Source organism: Babylonia areolata, chromosome 27 (assembly GCF_041734735.1).
Source record: "Babylonia areolata isolate BAREFJ2019XMU chromosome 27, ASM4173473v1, whole genome shotgun sequence".
Taxonomy (NCBI): domain Eukaryota; kingdom Metazoa; phylum Mollusca; class Gastropoda; order Neogastropoda; family Buccinidae; genus Babylonia; species Babylonia areolata.
Window position 1 is genome coordinate 21,896,682 of NC_134902.1, and position 20,000 is coordinate 21,916,681.

Here is a 20,000-nt window from a genome sequence, read left to right on the forward strand (position 1 = left end):
CAGTCTGCAACACAAACAGGCAGCATACGGCGTTCAAAACGTCAGTCAAGTATAGGTTAACTCTCTCCATACAGACGGCGAAAGAGACGACGTTAACAGCGTTTCACCCCAGTTACCATTATCAAAATATTGCAAGCGGAAGGCTCTTATACTGAAGACGTGAATGTTGACAAAAATACCACAATTCTGACGACGGAAGCTAAAGGTTGGGTCATTGAGACACCCACTGGACATCCGAGGGGTTTGTGTAGAGGAGAAGAGAGGACTGACCGTACTGAGTGTGTTAATCAACTGTGCTTCTTGTTTAGTTCAGACATTCGTGTTTGATTTCACCCTCTTCATTATGCCCTGTTTCCCTACCAACTCACCGTGTGACCCCCCCCCCCCACACACACACACCCTCCCCCCCCTTCCCCCCCGCCCCGCGCGCCTTCCTCCTCTCCTTTTTACCATGCATTTATTTGTTTTAATAATAACATTCAAATTTGAAGATTAATAGTTTGACTGGGTGTCTTCAATCATGAGTGTGTGTGTGTGTGACAGGACATTAAACAACATTTTTTTCATTTCTTCCTTCCTCAGCTATTTAAACAACAACAACAACAAAAACAAAAAAAACCAACAACAATGAAGAGTGTGCTCTAGTGCTCAACTTTCAAAACAGAAAACACCATTTACTTCAAAGCGTTAAAAAAAAAGCAAAAAAAAAAAAAAAAAAAGCAAGTGCCTCGGATTGGTGATTGCTTTCTTAATTAGTTTCTTGATTGTTTTTCCTATCATTCACGATTTAAGTGCACATTTTCGTGGGTTGTTTTCTTGTCCTTTTGTTTCGATTTGGTCACAATGCTGTTTTTTTTTTTTCTCTGTTTATCGATAAGCTTAACGTGTCCGTAAGGCTAAAAAGTAAGCCTTGAAATTGCTCCTTTGCGCACAGTTGGTCTCTAAACAACATGATCTGATCTGAAGGGTAAAACACAAACAACAACAACAACAACAACAAGGACAACATCAGCAACAAACTCTTCATATTTCTTTTTTTTTTTTTTAATTAAAAAGGGAGAGAATTTGCATTCTCAAGAGCTGAACTCACAATCTCAAGCGAAGTTTCCAAGAGCTACGATCAGTGATAAGGGACTCGTAAAGCCAGCCCTACACTGCTTTTTAAAAAAATTAATTTAATTTTTAATAACTGCACTCGCACTTCCTGTCCTCGTTGACTCCTTATCCGTGCCAAAATGTCACCCACAGATGGGAAGTTTACATTTTAATGAAAATCTATTATTATTGTTGTCTTATCACTGTTTTTATCCTCACCCACCTACTACTTCTTCTCCTCCTCCTCCTTCTTCCTCTTCTCCTCCTTCTCCTCCTCTTTCCTCTTCTTCTTCTTCTCCTCCTCCTCCTACTGCCTCTTCTTCTCCTCCTCCTCCTCCACCTCCTCCTTCTTCTTTCTGCGTTTGTGGGTTGCAACTCTCACGTTCAAACGTATCGTATACTTTTTTTTTTTTCGTGTATGACCATTTTTACCCAGTCGTGTAGGTGGCCACACTCCGGTGTTGTGGGTATGCGTGATGGTTACCTTCGTGTTTCACAGACACACTTGCATGGTGTACAGGATCTTTAACGTGCGGATTTGATCTTTTTCCATGTGTATACATATGAAGGGGTGGGGTAAGGCACTTGCAGGTCTGTGCATCTGTTACTCTGGGAAATGGGAAAACAACAACAACAACAACAGAAGCAGCAGCAGCAGTAGCAGCAGGAAAATGAATAACAACAAAAGCAACAATAACAGCAACAACAACAACAACAACAACAACGACGCCAAGAAAACAACATGAGGCGCCAGTCAGTCATGTGGGAATGTCCAACACTCTAATAACCATTCGGCTCTGGCGCTCGTCTTTCGCAAACTGAAGTAGTTTCAACTCCAAGCTTCTCTCTCCCTCCCTTCCCTCATTTTTTGTTGTTTATTTGTTTCTTTGCACGTTAAAAAAAACAACAAAAAAACACACCCCGAAACCAAAAAGAAAAACCCTAACAAACAACGACAAAAAACAACTTAGAAACGTAATTAGAATTACTTTTTTTTTTTTTTTTGGCAAGCTGTTTGGGAAAGTCGGATTCCATTCCGTTTGATCGACTTTTCTGGACCCTTCAAACAGTCAGGCCTGTTTCCTGATTTGTTGTTGTTATTGTTGTTTCCTGCAGGTCGGGAGGCATTTAACGAAGACGTGGGATGCCCTGAGGCGTGTGGTCTGTCCTAGCCGTGTTGGTGCACGGCGACAGAGTTTATTGGCGCAGGGACAACCCTCCCTTCACCAACCCTCAACCCTCCCTCCACTCACCACCACACGCTCTCTCTCCCTGTCTCTTTCTCTGTGTGTCTCTGTCCCTGTCTCTCTCTCTCTCTCTCTCTACTCTCTCTCCACTTGGCTGGCTGATCTTTTCTGGCACAGATTATTGGCAGAGGTTGGCTCCCCCCCCCCCCCCCCCATCCCCTAACGCCGATGTTTTCGTTTTAATTTTTTTTTTTTTTTAGTGTATTCGTTTTATGCTTTCCTTCCTCGTTCGATTTTTGTTATTGTTGTCGTGGCGGTGGTTGATTTTTGATACCCATGAAGAAGAGGTACATCACTGATATAACCGATAGTTAGGTCCAAGGAAAAATATGGTGGTCAGTCGTGTCCGACTATGACCATCAGAACAGCAGAGGAGGCAACTGATGTCCCAACTATCTATGCCAGAATTTGACCGTTGTGGAGAGTGTCTTGTCCAAGTTACATCCCCACTCTCTCGGCCCAGAGGGTTTTAGCACAGTCGACGTTGGTATGGTCCCCAAATGCCAACTAGCCCCCACGGCTGCAGCATTAAAAGCCAGTGCAATTTTGCCTCCTCGTTTGAGAGTCATAATAGATACATCGATGAAGATCGATAATTGGAGTGTTCTTCGAGGAAGCATTCCACCAGTCGCACCCTCAGCATTGTATTTGTATTTGTATTTCTTTTTATCACAACAGATTTCTTTGTGTGAAATTCGGGCTGCTCTCCCCAGGGAGAGCGCGTCGCTACACTACAGCGCCACCCATTTTTTTTGTATTTTTTCCTGTTTGCAGTTATATTTGTTTTTCCTGTCGAAGTGGATTTTTCTACAGAATTTTGCGTGGAACAACCCTTTTGTTGCCGTGGGTTCTTTTACGTGCGCTAAGTGCATGCTGCACACGGGACCTCGGTTTATCGTCTCATCCGAATGACTAGCGTCCAGACCACCATTCAAGGCCTAGTGGAGGGGGAGAAAATATCGCCGGCTGAGCCGTGATTCGAACCAGTGCGTTCAGATTCTCTCGCTTCCTAGGCGGACGCGTTACCTCTAGGCTATTTCTGGAACTGTTTAAGATAAAAAGAAAACCACCACCAACAACAACGAGAAACAGAAGGGAAATTAGACTTTGCAAAAAAACAAAAACCCCCCCCCCCAAAAAAAAAAAAAAACAAACAAAAAAAAAAAAAGAAGAAAAAAACAACAAAAAAAACAAAAACAAACAAACAACAACAACAACAAAAAAACAACAACAACAAAAAACAAAAAAAAACAAAACAAAACGCTCTTTCAGCCTTGATATGAAATTCAGTCAAATGAACAACAATAGATAATTTTGAACTGTTGTCTTTTAGCATTTCTTAAAACAACCAACACACACAAACAGAACCATACGTTGTTGACCACGTTTGTCAAAACATACCGGAGAAAGGATTCCACATACTATTAATTTTGTCAACAGCAGCACGTGTTCATTTCAGTGAAGAAAGACACTATCTGATTTTTTTTTTTTATTCAAAATTTTTTAAAGGAAGTGTGGTGTAGCGTATATGGATCACTCTTTGAGGCTTTCTTGAAACTGAAACTGAAATCGGCCCACAAAAGGGATCACATTTTCTACTATTTAGGGGCTCTTACATATCTGTCCATGGAGGCCAAAAGAAGCGCTTCAAAGACACTCTGAAAGCTTCTCTGAAGGCCTTCAGCATCAGCCACGACACATGGGAGCTGAATGCAATGGACAGACCAAAGTGGCGTTCAGCTGTCCACAAAGGCGCCAAATCCTGTGAGGCCAACAGAATCGCTGCAACAGAGCAACGCAGACAGGCCAGGAAAAGCAGTGCCAGCAGGTCCCCGACAGCCGCCACCATCCCCTGTCCACACAGCGTCAGAACCTTCCGGGCGCAGATTGGCCTGACCAGTCATCTGCGCACCCACAGAGCCCAACCTACCCACCCCCAGGATGACTAGATGGTCCTCGCCGATCCCGACGGACGAACCACACATATCTGTCCTAACAAACCATTAATTTTGCTTTTGCTTGGGGGGGGGGGGGGGGTTGGTCTTTTTTTTTAATCATAATTTGGGGGTGTTGATGTTAGCTAGCTCTGGAGAAAGAAATATATAATCAAAATGTGTGACCTGGGTGAAGCCTCCTTGCATTTAATTTATCGCATTTGTCACTCTTTCCACCGAAAGGGTGAATAGGCACAGACTCGTATTTTGCTTGCTTCGTCGGGTTACGGCGTCTCTAACTCTGTATTTGTGTGTCTGTCTCTCCCATTCTCTCTCTCTCTCTCTCTCTCTCTCTCTCTCTCTCTCTGTGTTCTCCCTTCCACCCCTGTCTCAATGACACCCTCTCTTTCTGTTTTCTCTCTCTTCCTCTCTCTCCCACCTTCTCTGTACGGTATTATTTCCCCCAACCTCTCCCCCCCCTCTCTCTCTCTCTCAGTAGATAGATAGATAAATAGATAAATAACCATATAGATAAATGAATGGATAAATAGATAAATAAATACTCTCTCTACCCACTCTGTATGTCTTCGCCCATCTCTCTCCCTGTTCCTTCCACCCACATTTCCCCCTCGCCACCCCCACCCCTCCCTTCCACTGCTCTCTGTCGGGAGAAGGACTGATTTGATGTTTCCAGTTGGCGGCTTTTAATGAACGGAACCCATGCCTCGGGGCGTCGGTCTGTCGTAACGCTCGCTGTTTCACTCTGGAGGTGGCGGGAGAGGGGGGAGGGGTGGCAGGGGGGGGAGGGTGCGGGGGACGGGGCAGGGTGGTGTGGAGGAGGGTGGTGGTGGTGTGGTGTGGCGTGGCGGAAGGACGTGGGTTTGTCTGAGGGTGCATGCAGGTTTGTTTGACAAGGGTGGCTGTTGATACAACCACCCATTCCACCCTTTCACACACACCCCCTTCCCCCCCACCACCCTCCACCCAGCCCCATCTCTGCCACACCGCCACCTACCCCACTCCCCTGTCTCCGTTCTCTCCCCTCCCCTCCTACCCCCAGCCAACCGTCACCCCCCCCCCTCCTCGCCTCACCAGTCTCCTCTTCTCACCGGTTTCATTCTCCACTTTTCGGCTGGCTGAGCAATCTCTGGTGTAGGGGTGGCAGAAGATGAGTCTCCCCTCCATGGAGAAATGGACCCTTTGCAACAGTTCTCCCCCTCCCCCCCATCTCTCTCTTCAAATTTCTGTCATGAATACCTATCAGTATCTTGGTTTATTCTTTTCCACAAAACTTAGTTTTACGTTCGCTTGTCGAAACCTTGTTAGCTAAGGGAAACGAGCTGTGTCTTGAGCATATTACAATTATTATATAAGTTTGAAAGTAATTCTGTGAAATTGTTTTATTAAATTGTTTGATGTTCAAGCCCAGCCTACAGTACAATACGGTGCTGAAATTTAGGGGTTGGAAAAAGGGTACGAGATAGAAAAACTACATTTGTTTGCTATGAAAAGGTTTTTGCAGGTGGACAGAAGAACGCCAAATGACTTAGTTTACGGTGTGCTTGGTAGGTACCCGATTTATATTAACTCGTATGTAAAATGCATTAAGTATTGATTAAAACTGGTTAAAAAAAACGAATGCAGATTGCCTGCTCAAGCTTATGAAGTGTTATTTGATCTGGATGCCAGGGGAGGAGTAACATGAGTTACTAGCATTCGAAAATGTTTATGTAGTAATGGTTTTGCGTTTGTCTGGCTTAATCAAGGGGTTGGATGTGTTCATGATGTTCTTGTTTGCTTTAGACAACGTATGGTCGACTGTAGTTGGCAGGAGTGGAACGACCATGTACAAAATAGTGAAATGTTTTCTTAGTTCGCCGAGTGGTTAAAGCGTTGGACTGTCAATCTGAGGGTCCCGGGTTCGAATCACGGTGACGGCGCCTGGTGGGTAAAGGGTGGAGATTTTTACGATCTCCCAGGTCAACATATGTGCACACCTGCTAGTGCCTGAACCCCCTTCGTGTGTAGACGCAAGCGTCAGCATTCGGTGGGTTATGGAAACAAGAACATACCCAACATGCACGCCCCCGAAAGCGGAGTATGGCTGCCTACAAGGCGGGGTAAAAACGGTCATACACGTAAAAGCCCACTCGTGTGCATACGAGTGAACGTGGGAGTTGCAGCCCAACGAACGAAGAAGCAGAAGAAGAAGTTTTCTTAGTTCAGCTTGTTTAAAAAGGAATCATTTCGCAGAACCATACTCAGCAAAGAATATTAACCGAGTCATTAGATGTGCTTTAACAGAGTTTCGTTTTGGTTTGTCTGATATCAGTATGCCAAGGAGGACAGCTATTTTCTTCCGGGGTTATCTACCATTCTCTCTCTTTCTCTGTCTCTGGTTGTCTCTCTCCATATATATATATATATATATATATACACCGCGCTTCCGAAACACGACTCCTGCCCCTCCCCCCTCCGCGCCCTCCCAAACCCCTCCGTCCACCAAGAAAAAAAAAAGAACAGCAACAAAGATAACTAAAACAATAACAACAAAAACACAAACAAATAAACAAACAACATTAACACCCCTCCCCCTTTCCCTGCCCCCACCGCCCCCCCTAAAAAAAAAAAAAAAAAGAAAAAGAAGAAAAAACCAAAACCAAAAAACAAAACAAAAACAAAAACCACTCCTTCGCCCAAACCCCTAACAAACCAATCAATAAACAAAGGACAGTTCTTCTTCTTCTTCTTCTTCATCTTCTTCTTCATCTTCTTCTTCTTCTTCCTTAACAATGTGCAGAGTCGTTGGGGCGCCGCACAGAATTGTTTCACCAGATTCCTCCAGGGTACGGGTCTGTCGGGTCGTGTGCCAAAGCCTGGCTGGGTCTGTGTGAACTGTTTACCGGACTATTATGCGATGCTGTCAGTCGATCGCTTTGTCCTGTCTTCCACCTCCTCTCTGTCTCTCCTCCGTCCCCCCCCCCCCGCCCCCCCCCCCCCCCCCCGCCCCCCCTCCACCCCCGGCAACAGTTACCTTGTTGGAGGATTGTTTTAGCAATGCCGGTTGAATATTGTTACGTGGACATATCTATGTACTTTTCTTTTTTTTTTTTTCTTAAGTGATGTCAGCAGAACATCATCTGGTCCAATGTGCTGCTTACATAGGTTTGGTACACTCGTTCTTTTGGTGATATGATAACACTTAATAATTTTCTATAGCTTGGATTCTTCTGACCAAATCCGCCGTGAGGGTCGATGTGTCTCGCATGCATACAGGAAGTCTGGATACACCGGGTCAAACAACAGAACACCCCCCCCCACCCCCCTCGCGAAAACGGAGTATGGCTGCCTACATGGCGGGGTATAAACGGTCATACGCGTCAAAGACCACTCGTGTACATGCGAGTGAACGTGGGAGTAGCAGCCCACGAACGAAGAAGAAGAAGAAGAAGAAGAAGAAGAAGAAGAAGAAGAAGAAGAAGTAGAAACAACAGAACCACCATTAAGACAACCTGCACCAAGCTGCTCCCCCCTACCCACTCTCCACACCCACCTTAGTTTAAACAATATTATTTTTGAAAATATCACAACGCAAACGGAATAGATTCGACAGGATCGTAAGAACGTTTCAAATAAAATCTTGTTGTAATGTACTTAGATGCAAACGCTAAATACGTGACGGAATGTCTCTGCAGGTAGAAATGTAAACGTTACAGCAGTAAGTATGCACAAAAGAAAAGTAAAGAACAGTACAGCTGACAAACAGAGAACTGAAATAAAGCGTATTGTGGAGATGAGAAAATGGATCATCGACGCAAAAAGACTTTGGACATTGTTGGCATCTCAAGAGGTAGATGTTTATGGGTAAGTGTTTACTGCGTTCTTCTGAGCTACAGCTTTGGGTGATAAGGCGACATCAATCACAACAAAGTAGTCATATAATCGATGTAAATAGCATTAATCACATCAGGGTATGTAATCACATCAGTGATGATCTGTAAGGTTATTTTTTTTCCTTCGTCGGATGAGTCTTCTACATTTGCTCGTGTGCACGAGTGGGCTATTACGTGTACATATATGACCGTTTTAAATCCGCCATGTTGGCAATCATACTCTATTTTTTCGGGGGTGTGGGGTTTGCATGCCGGGTATGTTCTTGTTTCCAGAATCCACCAAACGCTGACATGGATTTCGGGGTCTTTAACTCACTCAGTACGGCCAGTCCTCTCTTCTCCTCCACACAGACCCCTCGGATGTCCAGTGGGTGTCTGAATGACCCAACCTTTAGCTTTCATCGTCAGAATTGTGGTATTCTTTGTCAACATTCATCTCTTCAGTATAAGAGCCTTCCGCTTGCAATATTTTGATGATGGTAATTGGGGTGAAACGCTGTTAACGTCGTCTCTTTCGCCGTTCGTATGGAGAGAGTTAAAGTGGCGTCCTTGATCTTCTGCATGCACACACACACACACGAAGAGGTTTCAGGCCTTTAGCAGGTATGCACATGTGTCAATAACCAGGGAGAAGGGGAAAACAATCTCCACCTTTTACCCACCAGGCGCCATGACCGAGATATCGAACACGGGACTCTCAGATTGAAAGTCCAACGATTTAACCCCGTCAGCTATTGCGCCCGTCTCTGAGCTTTTAAGCAGAGATGTCCCCTCGGCAAAGTCTCTGCGCTCCTCCGCTGACGACAGACTCATTTGCGTTCCCAACTCACGGCGAGAGGGGGTTTAGTTCTTCAGCTTTACAAAACTGAAATTTACTGCCTTTTTTTTTTACCCAGTCCGTCACAGTCTCTCACTCATCACATCCTTTGAAACAGTCTGAAAAAAAAAACCCATTCATGTTCAAGTATTCGTTACATAATCCAGGCTGTTGCGCTCCGTTACCTGTAAGGAAATCAAACCAAATTACGTGAACAACAACAACAACAACGATTTAGATGAAGAGTACGAAGCATTTTGGATTCTGAGATCCTTCCCCACCTTCATCACGTCAGGTCACATCATGAAGGGCTGCCAGCGAGAAGAAAAAAACGAAAGAAAAGTCAGACCACTCACACTTCCGCCCGAGACCGGATGTCCTCGGGGAGTGGCGTGTTGCGTTTTCCGGGGCTGAAGCCACCGCTGAGGTAATCGGTTCCCATCATGACGTCATCGAGGTGCGCGATGGCGCAGTGGTGACTGTTGAGACCCACCGCACAGGACCGTTTCCTGAGGGGGGGAAAACAAAACGAAACAAAAAATTTGTAAAGGATTAGTTCATCCCGTTAACAGTGTACCTGAACAATTTCAACGCCGCCCCCCCCCCACCCCCCACCCCCACCCCACCCCCGCTCCCGGCAATAGTACATACACACATACATACACAAAACAAAAATACATACATACATATATATGTATATATATATATATGAATGATTGTCGTGTCCGACTACATACATACATACGTACATACATACACAGAACAAAAATACATACATACATACACACATACATACATACATAGAACAAAAATACATCATACATACATACATACATATGTATATATATGAATAATAGTCAGTCGTGTCCGACTATAAACATACGTACACACATAGAACAAAAATGCATACATACATACATACATAGAACAAAAATACATACATACATACATATTTACATAGAACATACATACATACATACATACATACATACGTATATGTATGAATGACAGTCAGTCGTGTCCGACAATGACCAGCAGAACAGCAGAGGAGGCATCCCAACTATCTGAGCCTAGAATTTAATTATAGTAGAGAGCGTCTTGTCCAAGTTACATCCCCCACTCTCTCGGCCAAGAGGGCTTTTAGGACAGCCGGCATTGGGATGGTTCCCAAAGGCCACCAGTTAGTCCCCGAGGCTGCAGATCTTAAGAGCCAGTGCAGTCTTGCCTCCTAGTGTCAGAGTCATAGTCCTTCACAAAAGCTGTAAATGAATTCCCATCGCAGTAGAGAAAGAATTCATCATACAGCTCTCATTTTGCTGTTGGCCCAACTGTTAGCTTTTGTCATTCTGTGATTATATGCTGAGCGTTGGGATATCTATCTAGCTATCTATCTGTCTATCTATCTGTATATATATATATACATACATACATACATATATACATATCCCTTCGGGATTTTATGACAATAAATGAAGTCAAGTCAAGTCAAGTCAAGTCAAGTCAAGTCACACACACACACAGACACCAACACACACACACACACACACACAGATACCAACACACACACACACACACACACACACACACACACACACACACACACACACACACCCCCCAACACACACACAAACACACACACACACACACACCAACACACACACACACTCACCCACACACACACACGCACACGCACACATACACACACTGGAACTCACTGAAAGTTGGATAAGCCATCTTCAATAGTGGCCAGGTTATCTTTTAAGGCATCCAAGTCCACTTTGGTCTCTGAGTTTCGCTTGTGTCTTGAACTGCGGGAAGAGAAATGCCGTGTGCGTACATATGCACACACACGCGCGCGGGTGCGCGCGCGCACACACACACACACGCACATGCACTCGCACGCACGCACATACGCATACATACACAGTTTGTCTAGTATGTAAAAGACGCTGAATCAAACTGAACACACACACACACACACACACACACACACACACACACACACACACACACCCTACACAACCCCCCCACAACCCCCATCACCCACCCCCCCTCACACACACACACTAATCCCCTTCCAACAACAACAACAATGACAACAAACAAACAAACCCACCTAGTAGATCCTGTTTCGACGGAAGTCACGTGCACAGCCGACAAAGCGATCGACAGCACAACCAAGAACAGACGGTTTCCGTGAAGGCAGGCCATGGGTGACGCCAGGGTACCAACTCCAACACCAACACCAACGCCAACACCAGCACAAGCGCCAACTACCCAGACAGTACAAAACCTGTGACGAAGAGCAGACACTTGTAGTTGACGGCGAAATGAACGCAGTGACTAACGTTGCCCAGGGGGGGGAACAGCTGTTATCAGCAAATAGAAATAACGGTCACCACCACCACCACCACCACCACCAAGGGAAGCGATGGTAGCGCAGTTGTAGTAGCTGTAGCTGTAGCTGTAGTTGTAGTTGTAGTTGTAGACCCGGATGGGAGGGTAGGGTGTGGGGAGGAAGTTCTTTTGTAGCGATCTCTGGGGTTGGTTCTGATTTTTTTGTTGCTGCTGTTGTTGCTGATGCTGATGTTGTTGCTGCTTCTGGAACATAAAAAGAAGGAGGAGGTGTCGTGAAATTCACTTAAAAAACAATAACAACAACAAAAAACAAATGAAGTAAAAGTGGACCACAGGAATGAAAATGATGTCAACGACAGTGGTGCTGGTTGTGATGGTAGTAAGAAATAACAAATTCGACGATGACAACAACGACGACGACGACGACGACGACTATCATGATGCCTATAATGATTATATTGATAATAGTTACAATGGTTTTAATGAAAATGATGATGGTGATGGTGATGATGATGACAAGGACGAGAATGATATCGAGCAATGCCTAAACACGGCCAGGTCGATGATGACTGAGCAACTGATTCTGAATATTCTTTCGGCGAACTGCGCTTGATAATACGAATGATCCACCGTTGTTGTTGCTGTTGTTGTTGTTCCTCTTCTTCTTCTTAATAGCAGTAGTGGTGGAAGTAGTAGTAGTAGTAATAGTAGTAGTAGTAGTAGTAGCAGCGGTACTGGTAGTATTTGTCATTATTGCAATGAGGATGTTGGTGACGATGATGAAGACGATGAGGGTGATATCAAGAACAAACGCCCGTTCCATAATGTATACAGACATGATATAGACACACGTTTACATGCAGTACATAAATGAAACAAAAGATAGAACACACACACACACACACACGAGAGAGAGAGAGAGAGAGAGAGAGAGAGAGAGAGACTGAGAGAGAGAGAAGGAGACAGACAGACAGATAAACAGAGACAGAGAAACAGAGAGAGACAGAGAGAAACAGAGAGAGGGAGGTTATTTATCTTCTAGCCTTTACAAACGGTTGAACAATTAGGAAATTATCAATCACTGAACGAAAACAGACTTAAAAAAAAAAAAATTAAAAAATTGGAAAAAAAAGAAAAAAGAAAAAGAAAAGAAAATCAGGTGATGGATCTCTCTCAATTTCACATTTCAGGGCAACCTGCCAACCATGTAACCACATTATTATCACTTCCATTTTTCGCACCTTTTTAGGTCTTAATTATGGGTCTTGCGAAATGTGAGTGCGATTGGCAAGGTGATACCATGTGTGCTCCCATGCTTCAAACACCAATAAGGATTTGTCGTTGTTGTTGTTACTGTTGTTGTAGTTGTTTTTGTTGTTGCTGTTTTTAACTCTCTCCATACGAACGGCGAAAAAGACGACGTTAACAGCGTTTCACCCCAATTACCACCATCAAAATATTGCAAGCGGAAGGCTCTTATACTGAAGAGGTGAATGTTGACAAAGAATACCACAATTCTGACGACGGAAGCTAAAGGTTGGGTCATTGAGACACCCACTGGACATCCGAGGGGTCTGTGTAGAGGAGAAGAGAGGACTGGCCGTACTGAGTGAGTTAAAATTGTTCTTCTCGCTTCATAGTTCTAACAGTGATCTGAATATGATACCAGCCATACATCTAATTTTGATTTTTCTGTAAGCAGATGAATAGCTCTAAATATCCAAGGAATAGGAGGATAACCAGCCACAGAAATGATTTCTTTCAGAGTGAATCCTGTTGTAAAAGCGTCAGGGTGGAGATTGGACAGCTCCACAATGTCAATGTTTACATTTTAACAGCAACGAAAGCAAGAACAACAACATTAATTGCAACAAATACGCAACCAAATATTATATGGACCAACTTTGATAAAAGAGAATTGTCCGGGTTGACTGAAAGCGAAATGTTTCGAGCGCTGCAAAATACTGCACCGTCGTTCTTTACTAACAGTTTCATGGATGCAGCTAGCACAACATTTTTTGTTTGTTTTTTGTTTTTTTTTGAATGGCATCACAGTGCAAAACATTTTGAAGGTATTTGACAGGTCAATAGCGAATATCTCCCGGTGTTTAGTAACAAACCACTGCCATAATACGAGAGAGAAAAAACAAACTATGCAGCCAAAAAACAACAACAGCAGCAAGACGCAGGTATCATCTTAAATCACATGGTGTAGAAGATCAGAGAATGTCATTTTGCACGTGCCAGGGGTCGGTAAATCAGCGATGACTTGTGTGACAGGAAAAATAAAGTTGTGGATGTTTTGACAATAAATCTTTTAAACGTTTTGCTTGTTTTATAATTGCTGGGAATCGCATAATTGAAGGTCACAACTTATACAACTAGTAACTGTTATAAAACTACCGGGATAAAAAAAAGAAAGAAAAAAAGCCTCATATATTCTGCGGTTGATTAAATTCAAACACACACACACACACACACACACACACACACACACACACACACACACACGCGCGCGCGCGCGCGCACATACACACGCACGGACGCACGCACGCACACACACGGAGTGGAGTGATGGCCTAGAGGTAACGCGTCCGCATAGGAAGCGAGAGAATCTGAGCGCGCTGGTACGAATCACGGCTCAGCCGCCAATATTTTCTCCCCCTCCACTAGACCTTGAGTGGTGGTCTGGACGCTAGTCATTCGGATGAGACGATAAACCGAGGTGGCGCTGTAACGTAGCGATGCGCTCTCCCTGGGGAGAGCAGCCCGAATTTCACACAGAAATCTGTTGTGATAAAAAGAAATACAAATACCAAAAATACACGTGTGCTTGTTGGTAGTTTGCAAAATAATTATTTTATTTATTTTCACGTCTGTTTTGGTCTGAGTTTTCATCTTAATCCCCCCGTTTATCAAATATGTTTCATGACAATCAGTTGTAGATTAAATTAGTGCATCGCGTTCCAAAGTACGACATCAAGGAATTGAACACACGCGAACGTGTGTGCTTTATTTCCCTTAGCTAGCTTTGTGCGTGAAAACAATGCGTATCTCTGTCGAAAGCGCTGTTTTAGTTTCAACTTCCCCAAAATACTACATTCTACTCATTACTCTAATTCATAATTGTCCCTGTCTGCTTGCATCGGAATCTTCTTTAACTGTTTAACTGTAGATTAAAGCAAGCACGAACATTTCCTTACGTATTCATGAATAATTCATAAACGTTCTTTTGACATTGGGATGTTCATTGTAAACGTTGTTTTTTTTTTGTTTTTTTTTCCATTGATGATTTGAATATCCTTTTCTTGTGTGGACGAACAATGAACTCCAATGCATAATTTTGGAGGGTCATAAAAAAAATCAGAAGAGAAGTTAGATCCGATGCAACAGCGGATGCGTCAAACTTATCATTATTGTTTTTTGTTTGTTTGTTTGTTTGTTTTTGGTTTTTGTTTTTTTTTTACAGAAAAGAACACAAAATAACAAAATCAGAAGGAACAACAAAAGGCAAATAAGAAGGGACACTAAACTGAGTTTGTCGTATACATTGCTGTTTCATTTATACGTCTGGACAAAGCGGTGGATTTGCGCCACACACACACACACACACACACACACACACACACACACAATAACAAACACACAAACACATACACACACACACACACACACACACACACACACACACACACACACACACACACACACACACACACACACACACACACACACACACACACACACACACACACACTGAAGTCTGAAGACAGAAGTATGTGGGATGAACATAAGTCATTTTCAAAAGCGAGATGCGAAAAAAAAAGTAAAACAAATAAGGCAAACTGTTGTTTAAGACGGGTCATCGGGTGAAAAAAAATGTATCAGTAAGATATTTTGAGAGTGTGGTTCTTGATCTTTGCTGTTTGAAAGTGTCACTGGTGAAGCAGGCTTTGAAACCGCTGAGAAACAAACAAACAAACAAACAAACAAACAAAACAACCAAGTACAAATAAAAACAACAACAACTACTACTACAAAGCCCCAGCTAATAAACTATTGCGTGGCATTCAACAATAACTCAAGAGGTTTGGAATCAGTCTCATGATAACACGGGACAGGGGTTTTATGCCGTCAGATGGCCTTCTCTGCTCACTTCCATTTTTACCCCAAAACACGAATAACAGGCAAACGCACGCACGCACGCACGCACTCACACACACTCACACACACACACGGTGCGCGCGCGCGCGCACACACACACACACACTTTGGGAAAAAACAAGGAAACGGTTTGCTTCTGTGATGATTCTCTCTCTCTCTCTCTCTCTATATATATATATATATATATATATATATATCTGTCTGCCTCTCTTCATATACATAAATATACACATATATCTATAACTCTCTCTCTCTCTATCTATCTATCTATCTATCTATATATGTATATACTACCTCTCTTCATATACATAAATATACACATATATCTATAATTCTCTCTCTCTCTCTTTCTCTCTCTGTATTACACACACACACACACACACACACACACACACACACACACACACACACACACACACACACACACACACACACACACACACACACACATATGATTTACTTTTACATTCGAAACGTGTAGTAGCGATTCTTTATTTTACAGGTCGGGTTTTTTTTTTTTTCCAAAGACAACTTCCCCAGGAAGTTCTATTACCTTAACACTCTTCCCCTGCGTCAACAGGCAGTGTAAACACTGTAAACGAGATGACCTGTCCTCACCACTATTCGGCGTCTGCCTCGTTCTGAGACTGTAATGGCGGATTGGCGGCGCCAGGTTTGTGTGGAAATTTTATTGGTTAGATATATATATCTCCTTCTTCTTCTTCTGGAAATTTTATTGATTAAATGTATCTCTTCTTCTTCCTCTTCTTCTTTTTCCTTCTTCTCCTTTTCCTTTTCTCCTCCTTTTTCTTCTCCTTCTTCTTCTCCCCCTTCTTCTTCTTCTTCTTCTCCTCCTCCTTTTTCTTCTCCTTCTCCACCTCCCCCTGCTCCTCCTCCTTCTTTTTTTTCTTCTTCTTCTCCTCTTCCTCCTCCTCCACCTCCTACTTCTTCTTCTTCTCCCCCTCCTCTCCCTGCTCCTCCTCCTTCTCCTCCTCCTTCATCTTCTTTTCCTCTTCTTCCTCCTCCTCCTCCCACTTCTTCTTCTTCTCCTCCTTCTCTTTCCTCCTCCGTCTACTTCTTCTTCTTCTCCCCTCCCTCCTCCTGCTTCTTCTTCTTCTCCTTCTTCCTTCTCATTCTTAACTCCGAGAAGACTCGGTGCGGCACTGCACAGGAGAACTCTTCACCAGATCCCTCCAGCTCTGTTGGTTGTGTGTCAAAGCCTGGGTGTCCACAAATGGTTTTCCCATCCATTCTGCAACGTTGTCAGTCCATTTTTTTTTTTTTTATATTGTATTTCTATTTTATTTAATTTTTACCTTCCGTCATCTTCCCCGTCACTTTTCCCTTGCCACTTACACACACACACACACACACACACACACACACACACACACACACACACACACACACACATATAGTTCAAATATAATAAATATCCACACCAAAGCGGAAAGTTGTTCCCCCCCTCCACCCAACCTCCCCCTAAATGTGGATTTTCGTTTTCAGGTAGGACTTCTTCATGCAGACATGTGGTCGACACATCAACACAAAATGAAAGCATTTCTGTTTTTGTATTTATTGTTTTTTATTGTTTTTTTTTTCATTGGTGAACGTTTTAACCCCCAAAAGCACGTCTCAGGATAGGGAGAGAGAGAGAGAGAGAGAGAGAGAGAGAGAGAGAGAGAGAGAGAGAGAGAGAGATTGAGACAGACAGAGAGATACAGACCTTTGAACAACCCAAACAACGCGTAACTTTAGCGAGAAATAATGTTTTCTTTCTTAGGTAACAAAAAAAAAAAAAAAAAAAAAAAATCATATCATATCATATCTATTATATCATATTATATTATATAACTCGGCCAGAGATTTTTATCGAAAAAAGAAGAAAAAGAAGAAGAAGAAAAAAAAAAAGATTCATACCATTAGACCTGAGCAGTTTGCATTTTCTTCTTCTTTTTTTTTTTTCTTCTTCTTCATCGTCATCATCTTCTTTCTTTCTTTTGTTTTTTAAAATTGTATCACGGTCAACACATCTAAGATGAAAGTTAAGCCTGATAAGCGTTGCGGGATTCTTTTATGTGGTTTGATTGTGTTGAGGACTTAATGATGATTTATCAGGGCTCTGAAACTTGTGGACTCTCGTCTTTGGGAATATCGCTGTATAGTTGTTGTTTTTTGTTGTTGTTGTTGTTGTTTTTTTCATTGCGTCTCTCTTTCTGTCTGTCTGTCGGTCTATAGATTTACCTTTCTACACATACGTATGTATGTATGTATGTATGTATGTATGTATGTATGTATGTATGTATGTATGTATGTATGTATTTATCCATTTGTCTGTCTAGTTGTATGTCTGTCAGTCTGTCTATCGGGCCACTCTGTGAACAGAACATAATTATGACACAATTAGTGCATTAGTGCTAGTTGATTTAGAGAGGCCGCATGAATGCTTTCAATCAATGAAATGATCAGCGTAGCATACCCGTAACTATTAGCAACGACCTGGGACACGGATCGTTACACACCCAAATCAGAGAGACAGAGACAGAGACACAGAGAGAGACAGACAGACAGACAGATAGACAGAGAGAGAATGAATGAATGAATCTTTATTTTCCAACGGTGAAGACATTAGCACTTTGGCCGACTTACACATCTGCCGTTGTTCTAAGAGACACACAAACATATTCGCATAATAAAAAATTAAAATATATGTTGTTATACTTAATACATGCACAATGTACAAGTATAACACAACGTCAAATTGAGAGACACAACATCGCTCACATCTGAAAGAGAGAGAGAGAGAGAGAGAGAGAGAGAGAGAGAGAGAGAGAGAGAGACAGAGACAGACAGACAGACAGACAGAGACAGAGAGACAGAAACAGAGAGACAGAAAGACGGTGAGAGAGACAGACATAGATCAGGAAGGTATCAACGTATCTGCTGCCAGAGATGGTGCCCAAGTTTAGAGAGAGAGACAGACAGACAGACAGAGAGAGACAGACAGACAGAGACAGAGACACAGAGACAGAGACACAAAGACAGAGGGACAGACAGAGAGACAGAGACAGGGACACAGGCAGAGAGACAGAGAGAGAGAGAGAGAGAGAGAGAGAGAGAATCACGGGAAAACAGAACTTAAAGGCCACCGATTGGCTGCTCGAGAACAACACCCATGCCCCCCCCCCCCCACTCCCCCCACCCGTACCCCCCCCCTCCTCAACCAAATGCAGATCTTGCCAGCTGAACTACAACCCAACCCAAATGACAAGACTCGTCCCGCCAACTGAAACAAGCAGGATACTGTTTTCCCATTGGACGAGTTGGCTGAATCCAGAAACGTTGCTCTTTTCGCAAAGCTAGCAACAATCAGTAAATGAATAAAATAAATAAATAAATAGATAAATAAATAGTTATGTAAATGAATGAATGGATAAATAAATGATTAAATAAATGAAATAAATAAATAAATAAATATATAAATAAACAAACAAACAAATAAATAAACGAATGAACAAATGAATAAATAAATAGATGAATAGATAGATAAATGAATAACAACGCCATCAAACATCTCCGTTCCAATGATAAAAGTGAATCAATCATGAAATAGATGGGTGACTCACAAAACCACCAACACAACAACTTCCCCGCGTTGCCGAATACATAAGATTGTATTCACCGTTGTCACCTTTAGCCCAGTCGACTAATAAACAGAAAGAAAGAAAAGAAAAGAAACATACACACAAACAAACAAACATACATAGAAATAGATAGATAAATACATAAAAAAACAATTGAAAATAAAAAGATAAAAAAAAAGATAAATAAATAGATGAATAAATAAATAAATAAACAAAATTAATGAATAAATAAACAAACAAACAACGATGCTATCAAACAACTTTGTTCCAATGATAAATACACACACACACACACACACACACACACACACACACACACACACACACACACACACACACACTCAAACACACACATACACATATATATATATATATATATATCTAGCTATATCTATTTATCTATCTACCTATCTACATATATATATATATATATATATATATATATATATATATATATATATATATATATATATAAACAACTTATCACTTGAGGAAGGAACGTGATCGTTCCGAAAATTTGTAATATGTGACAGATTGATGTGTTTGTTCTTCTTTTTCCTTCTCTCTCTCTCTCTCTCTCTCTCTCTCTCTCTCTCTCTCTCTCTCTCTCTCTCTCTCTCTCTTAACGATGAAATAGATGGGTGAATGACGAAGCTACCAAAACACCCTCCTCCGCGTGCTGACGAATACATTTATTTACCGTTGTTGCTTTAATTAAAGTCCAGCCAACTATGCAGGGCCATAACTGGGCTGATTTACAAATGAATGAATGAATAAATAGATAGACAGATAGATAGATAAACCAAAAAAAAAAAAAAAAAAAAGATATATACCGCCCCTCCCCACGG

The 20,000-nt window shown here is 42.4% G+C and overlaps 1 protein-coding gene across 1 annotated transcript in view; it reads right to left on the reverse strand.

Annotated features, from left to right (window-relative positions):
• The window catches only part of LOC143301417 (uncharacterized), a 148,202-nt gene that overhangs the window by 18,476 nt on the left and 109,726 nt on the right, over positions 1-20,000 (reverse strand). Inside the window, exons 2-5 of the mRNA XM_076615691.1 lie at positions 11,103-11,587; positions 10,702-10,794; positions 9,343-9,495; positions 1-4 (exon numbers count right to left, since the gene is read on the reverse strand). The exon at positions 1-4 is cut by the window's left edge and continues 86 nt beyond it. Coding sequence (XP_076471806.1) covers positions 1-4; positions 9,343-9,495; positions 10,702-10,794; positions 11,103-11,197 — 345 coding nt within the window. The 5' untranslated portion in view covers positions 11,198-11,587. The remainder of the gene's footprint in view (positions 5-9,342; positions 9,496-10,701; positions 10,795-11,102; positions 11,588-20,000) is intronic.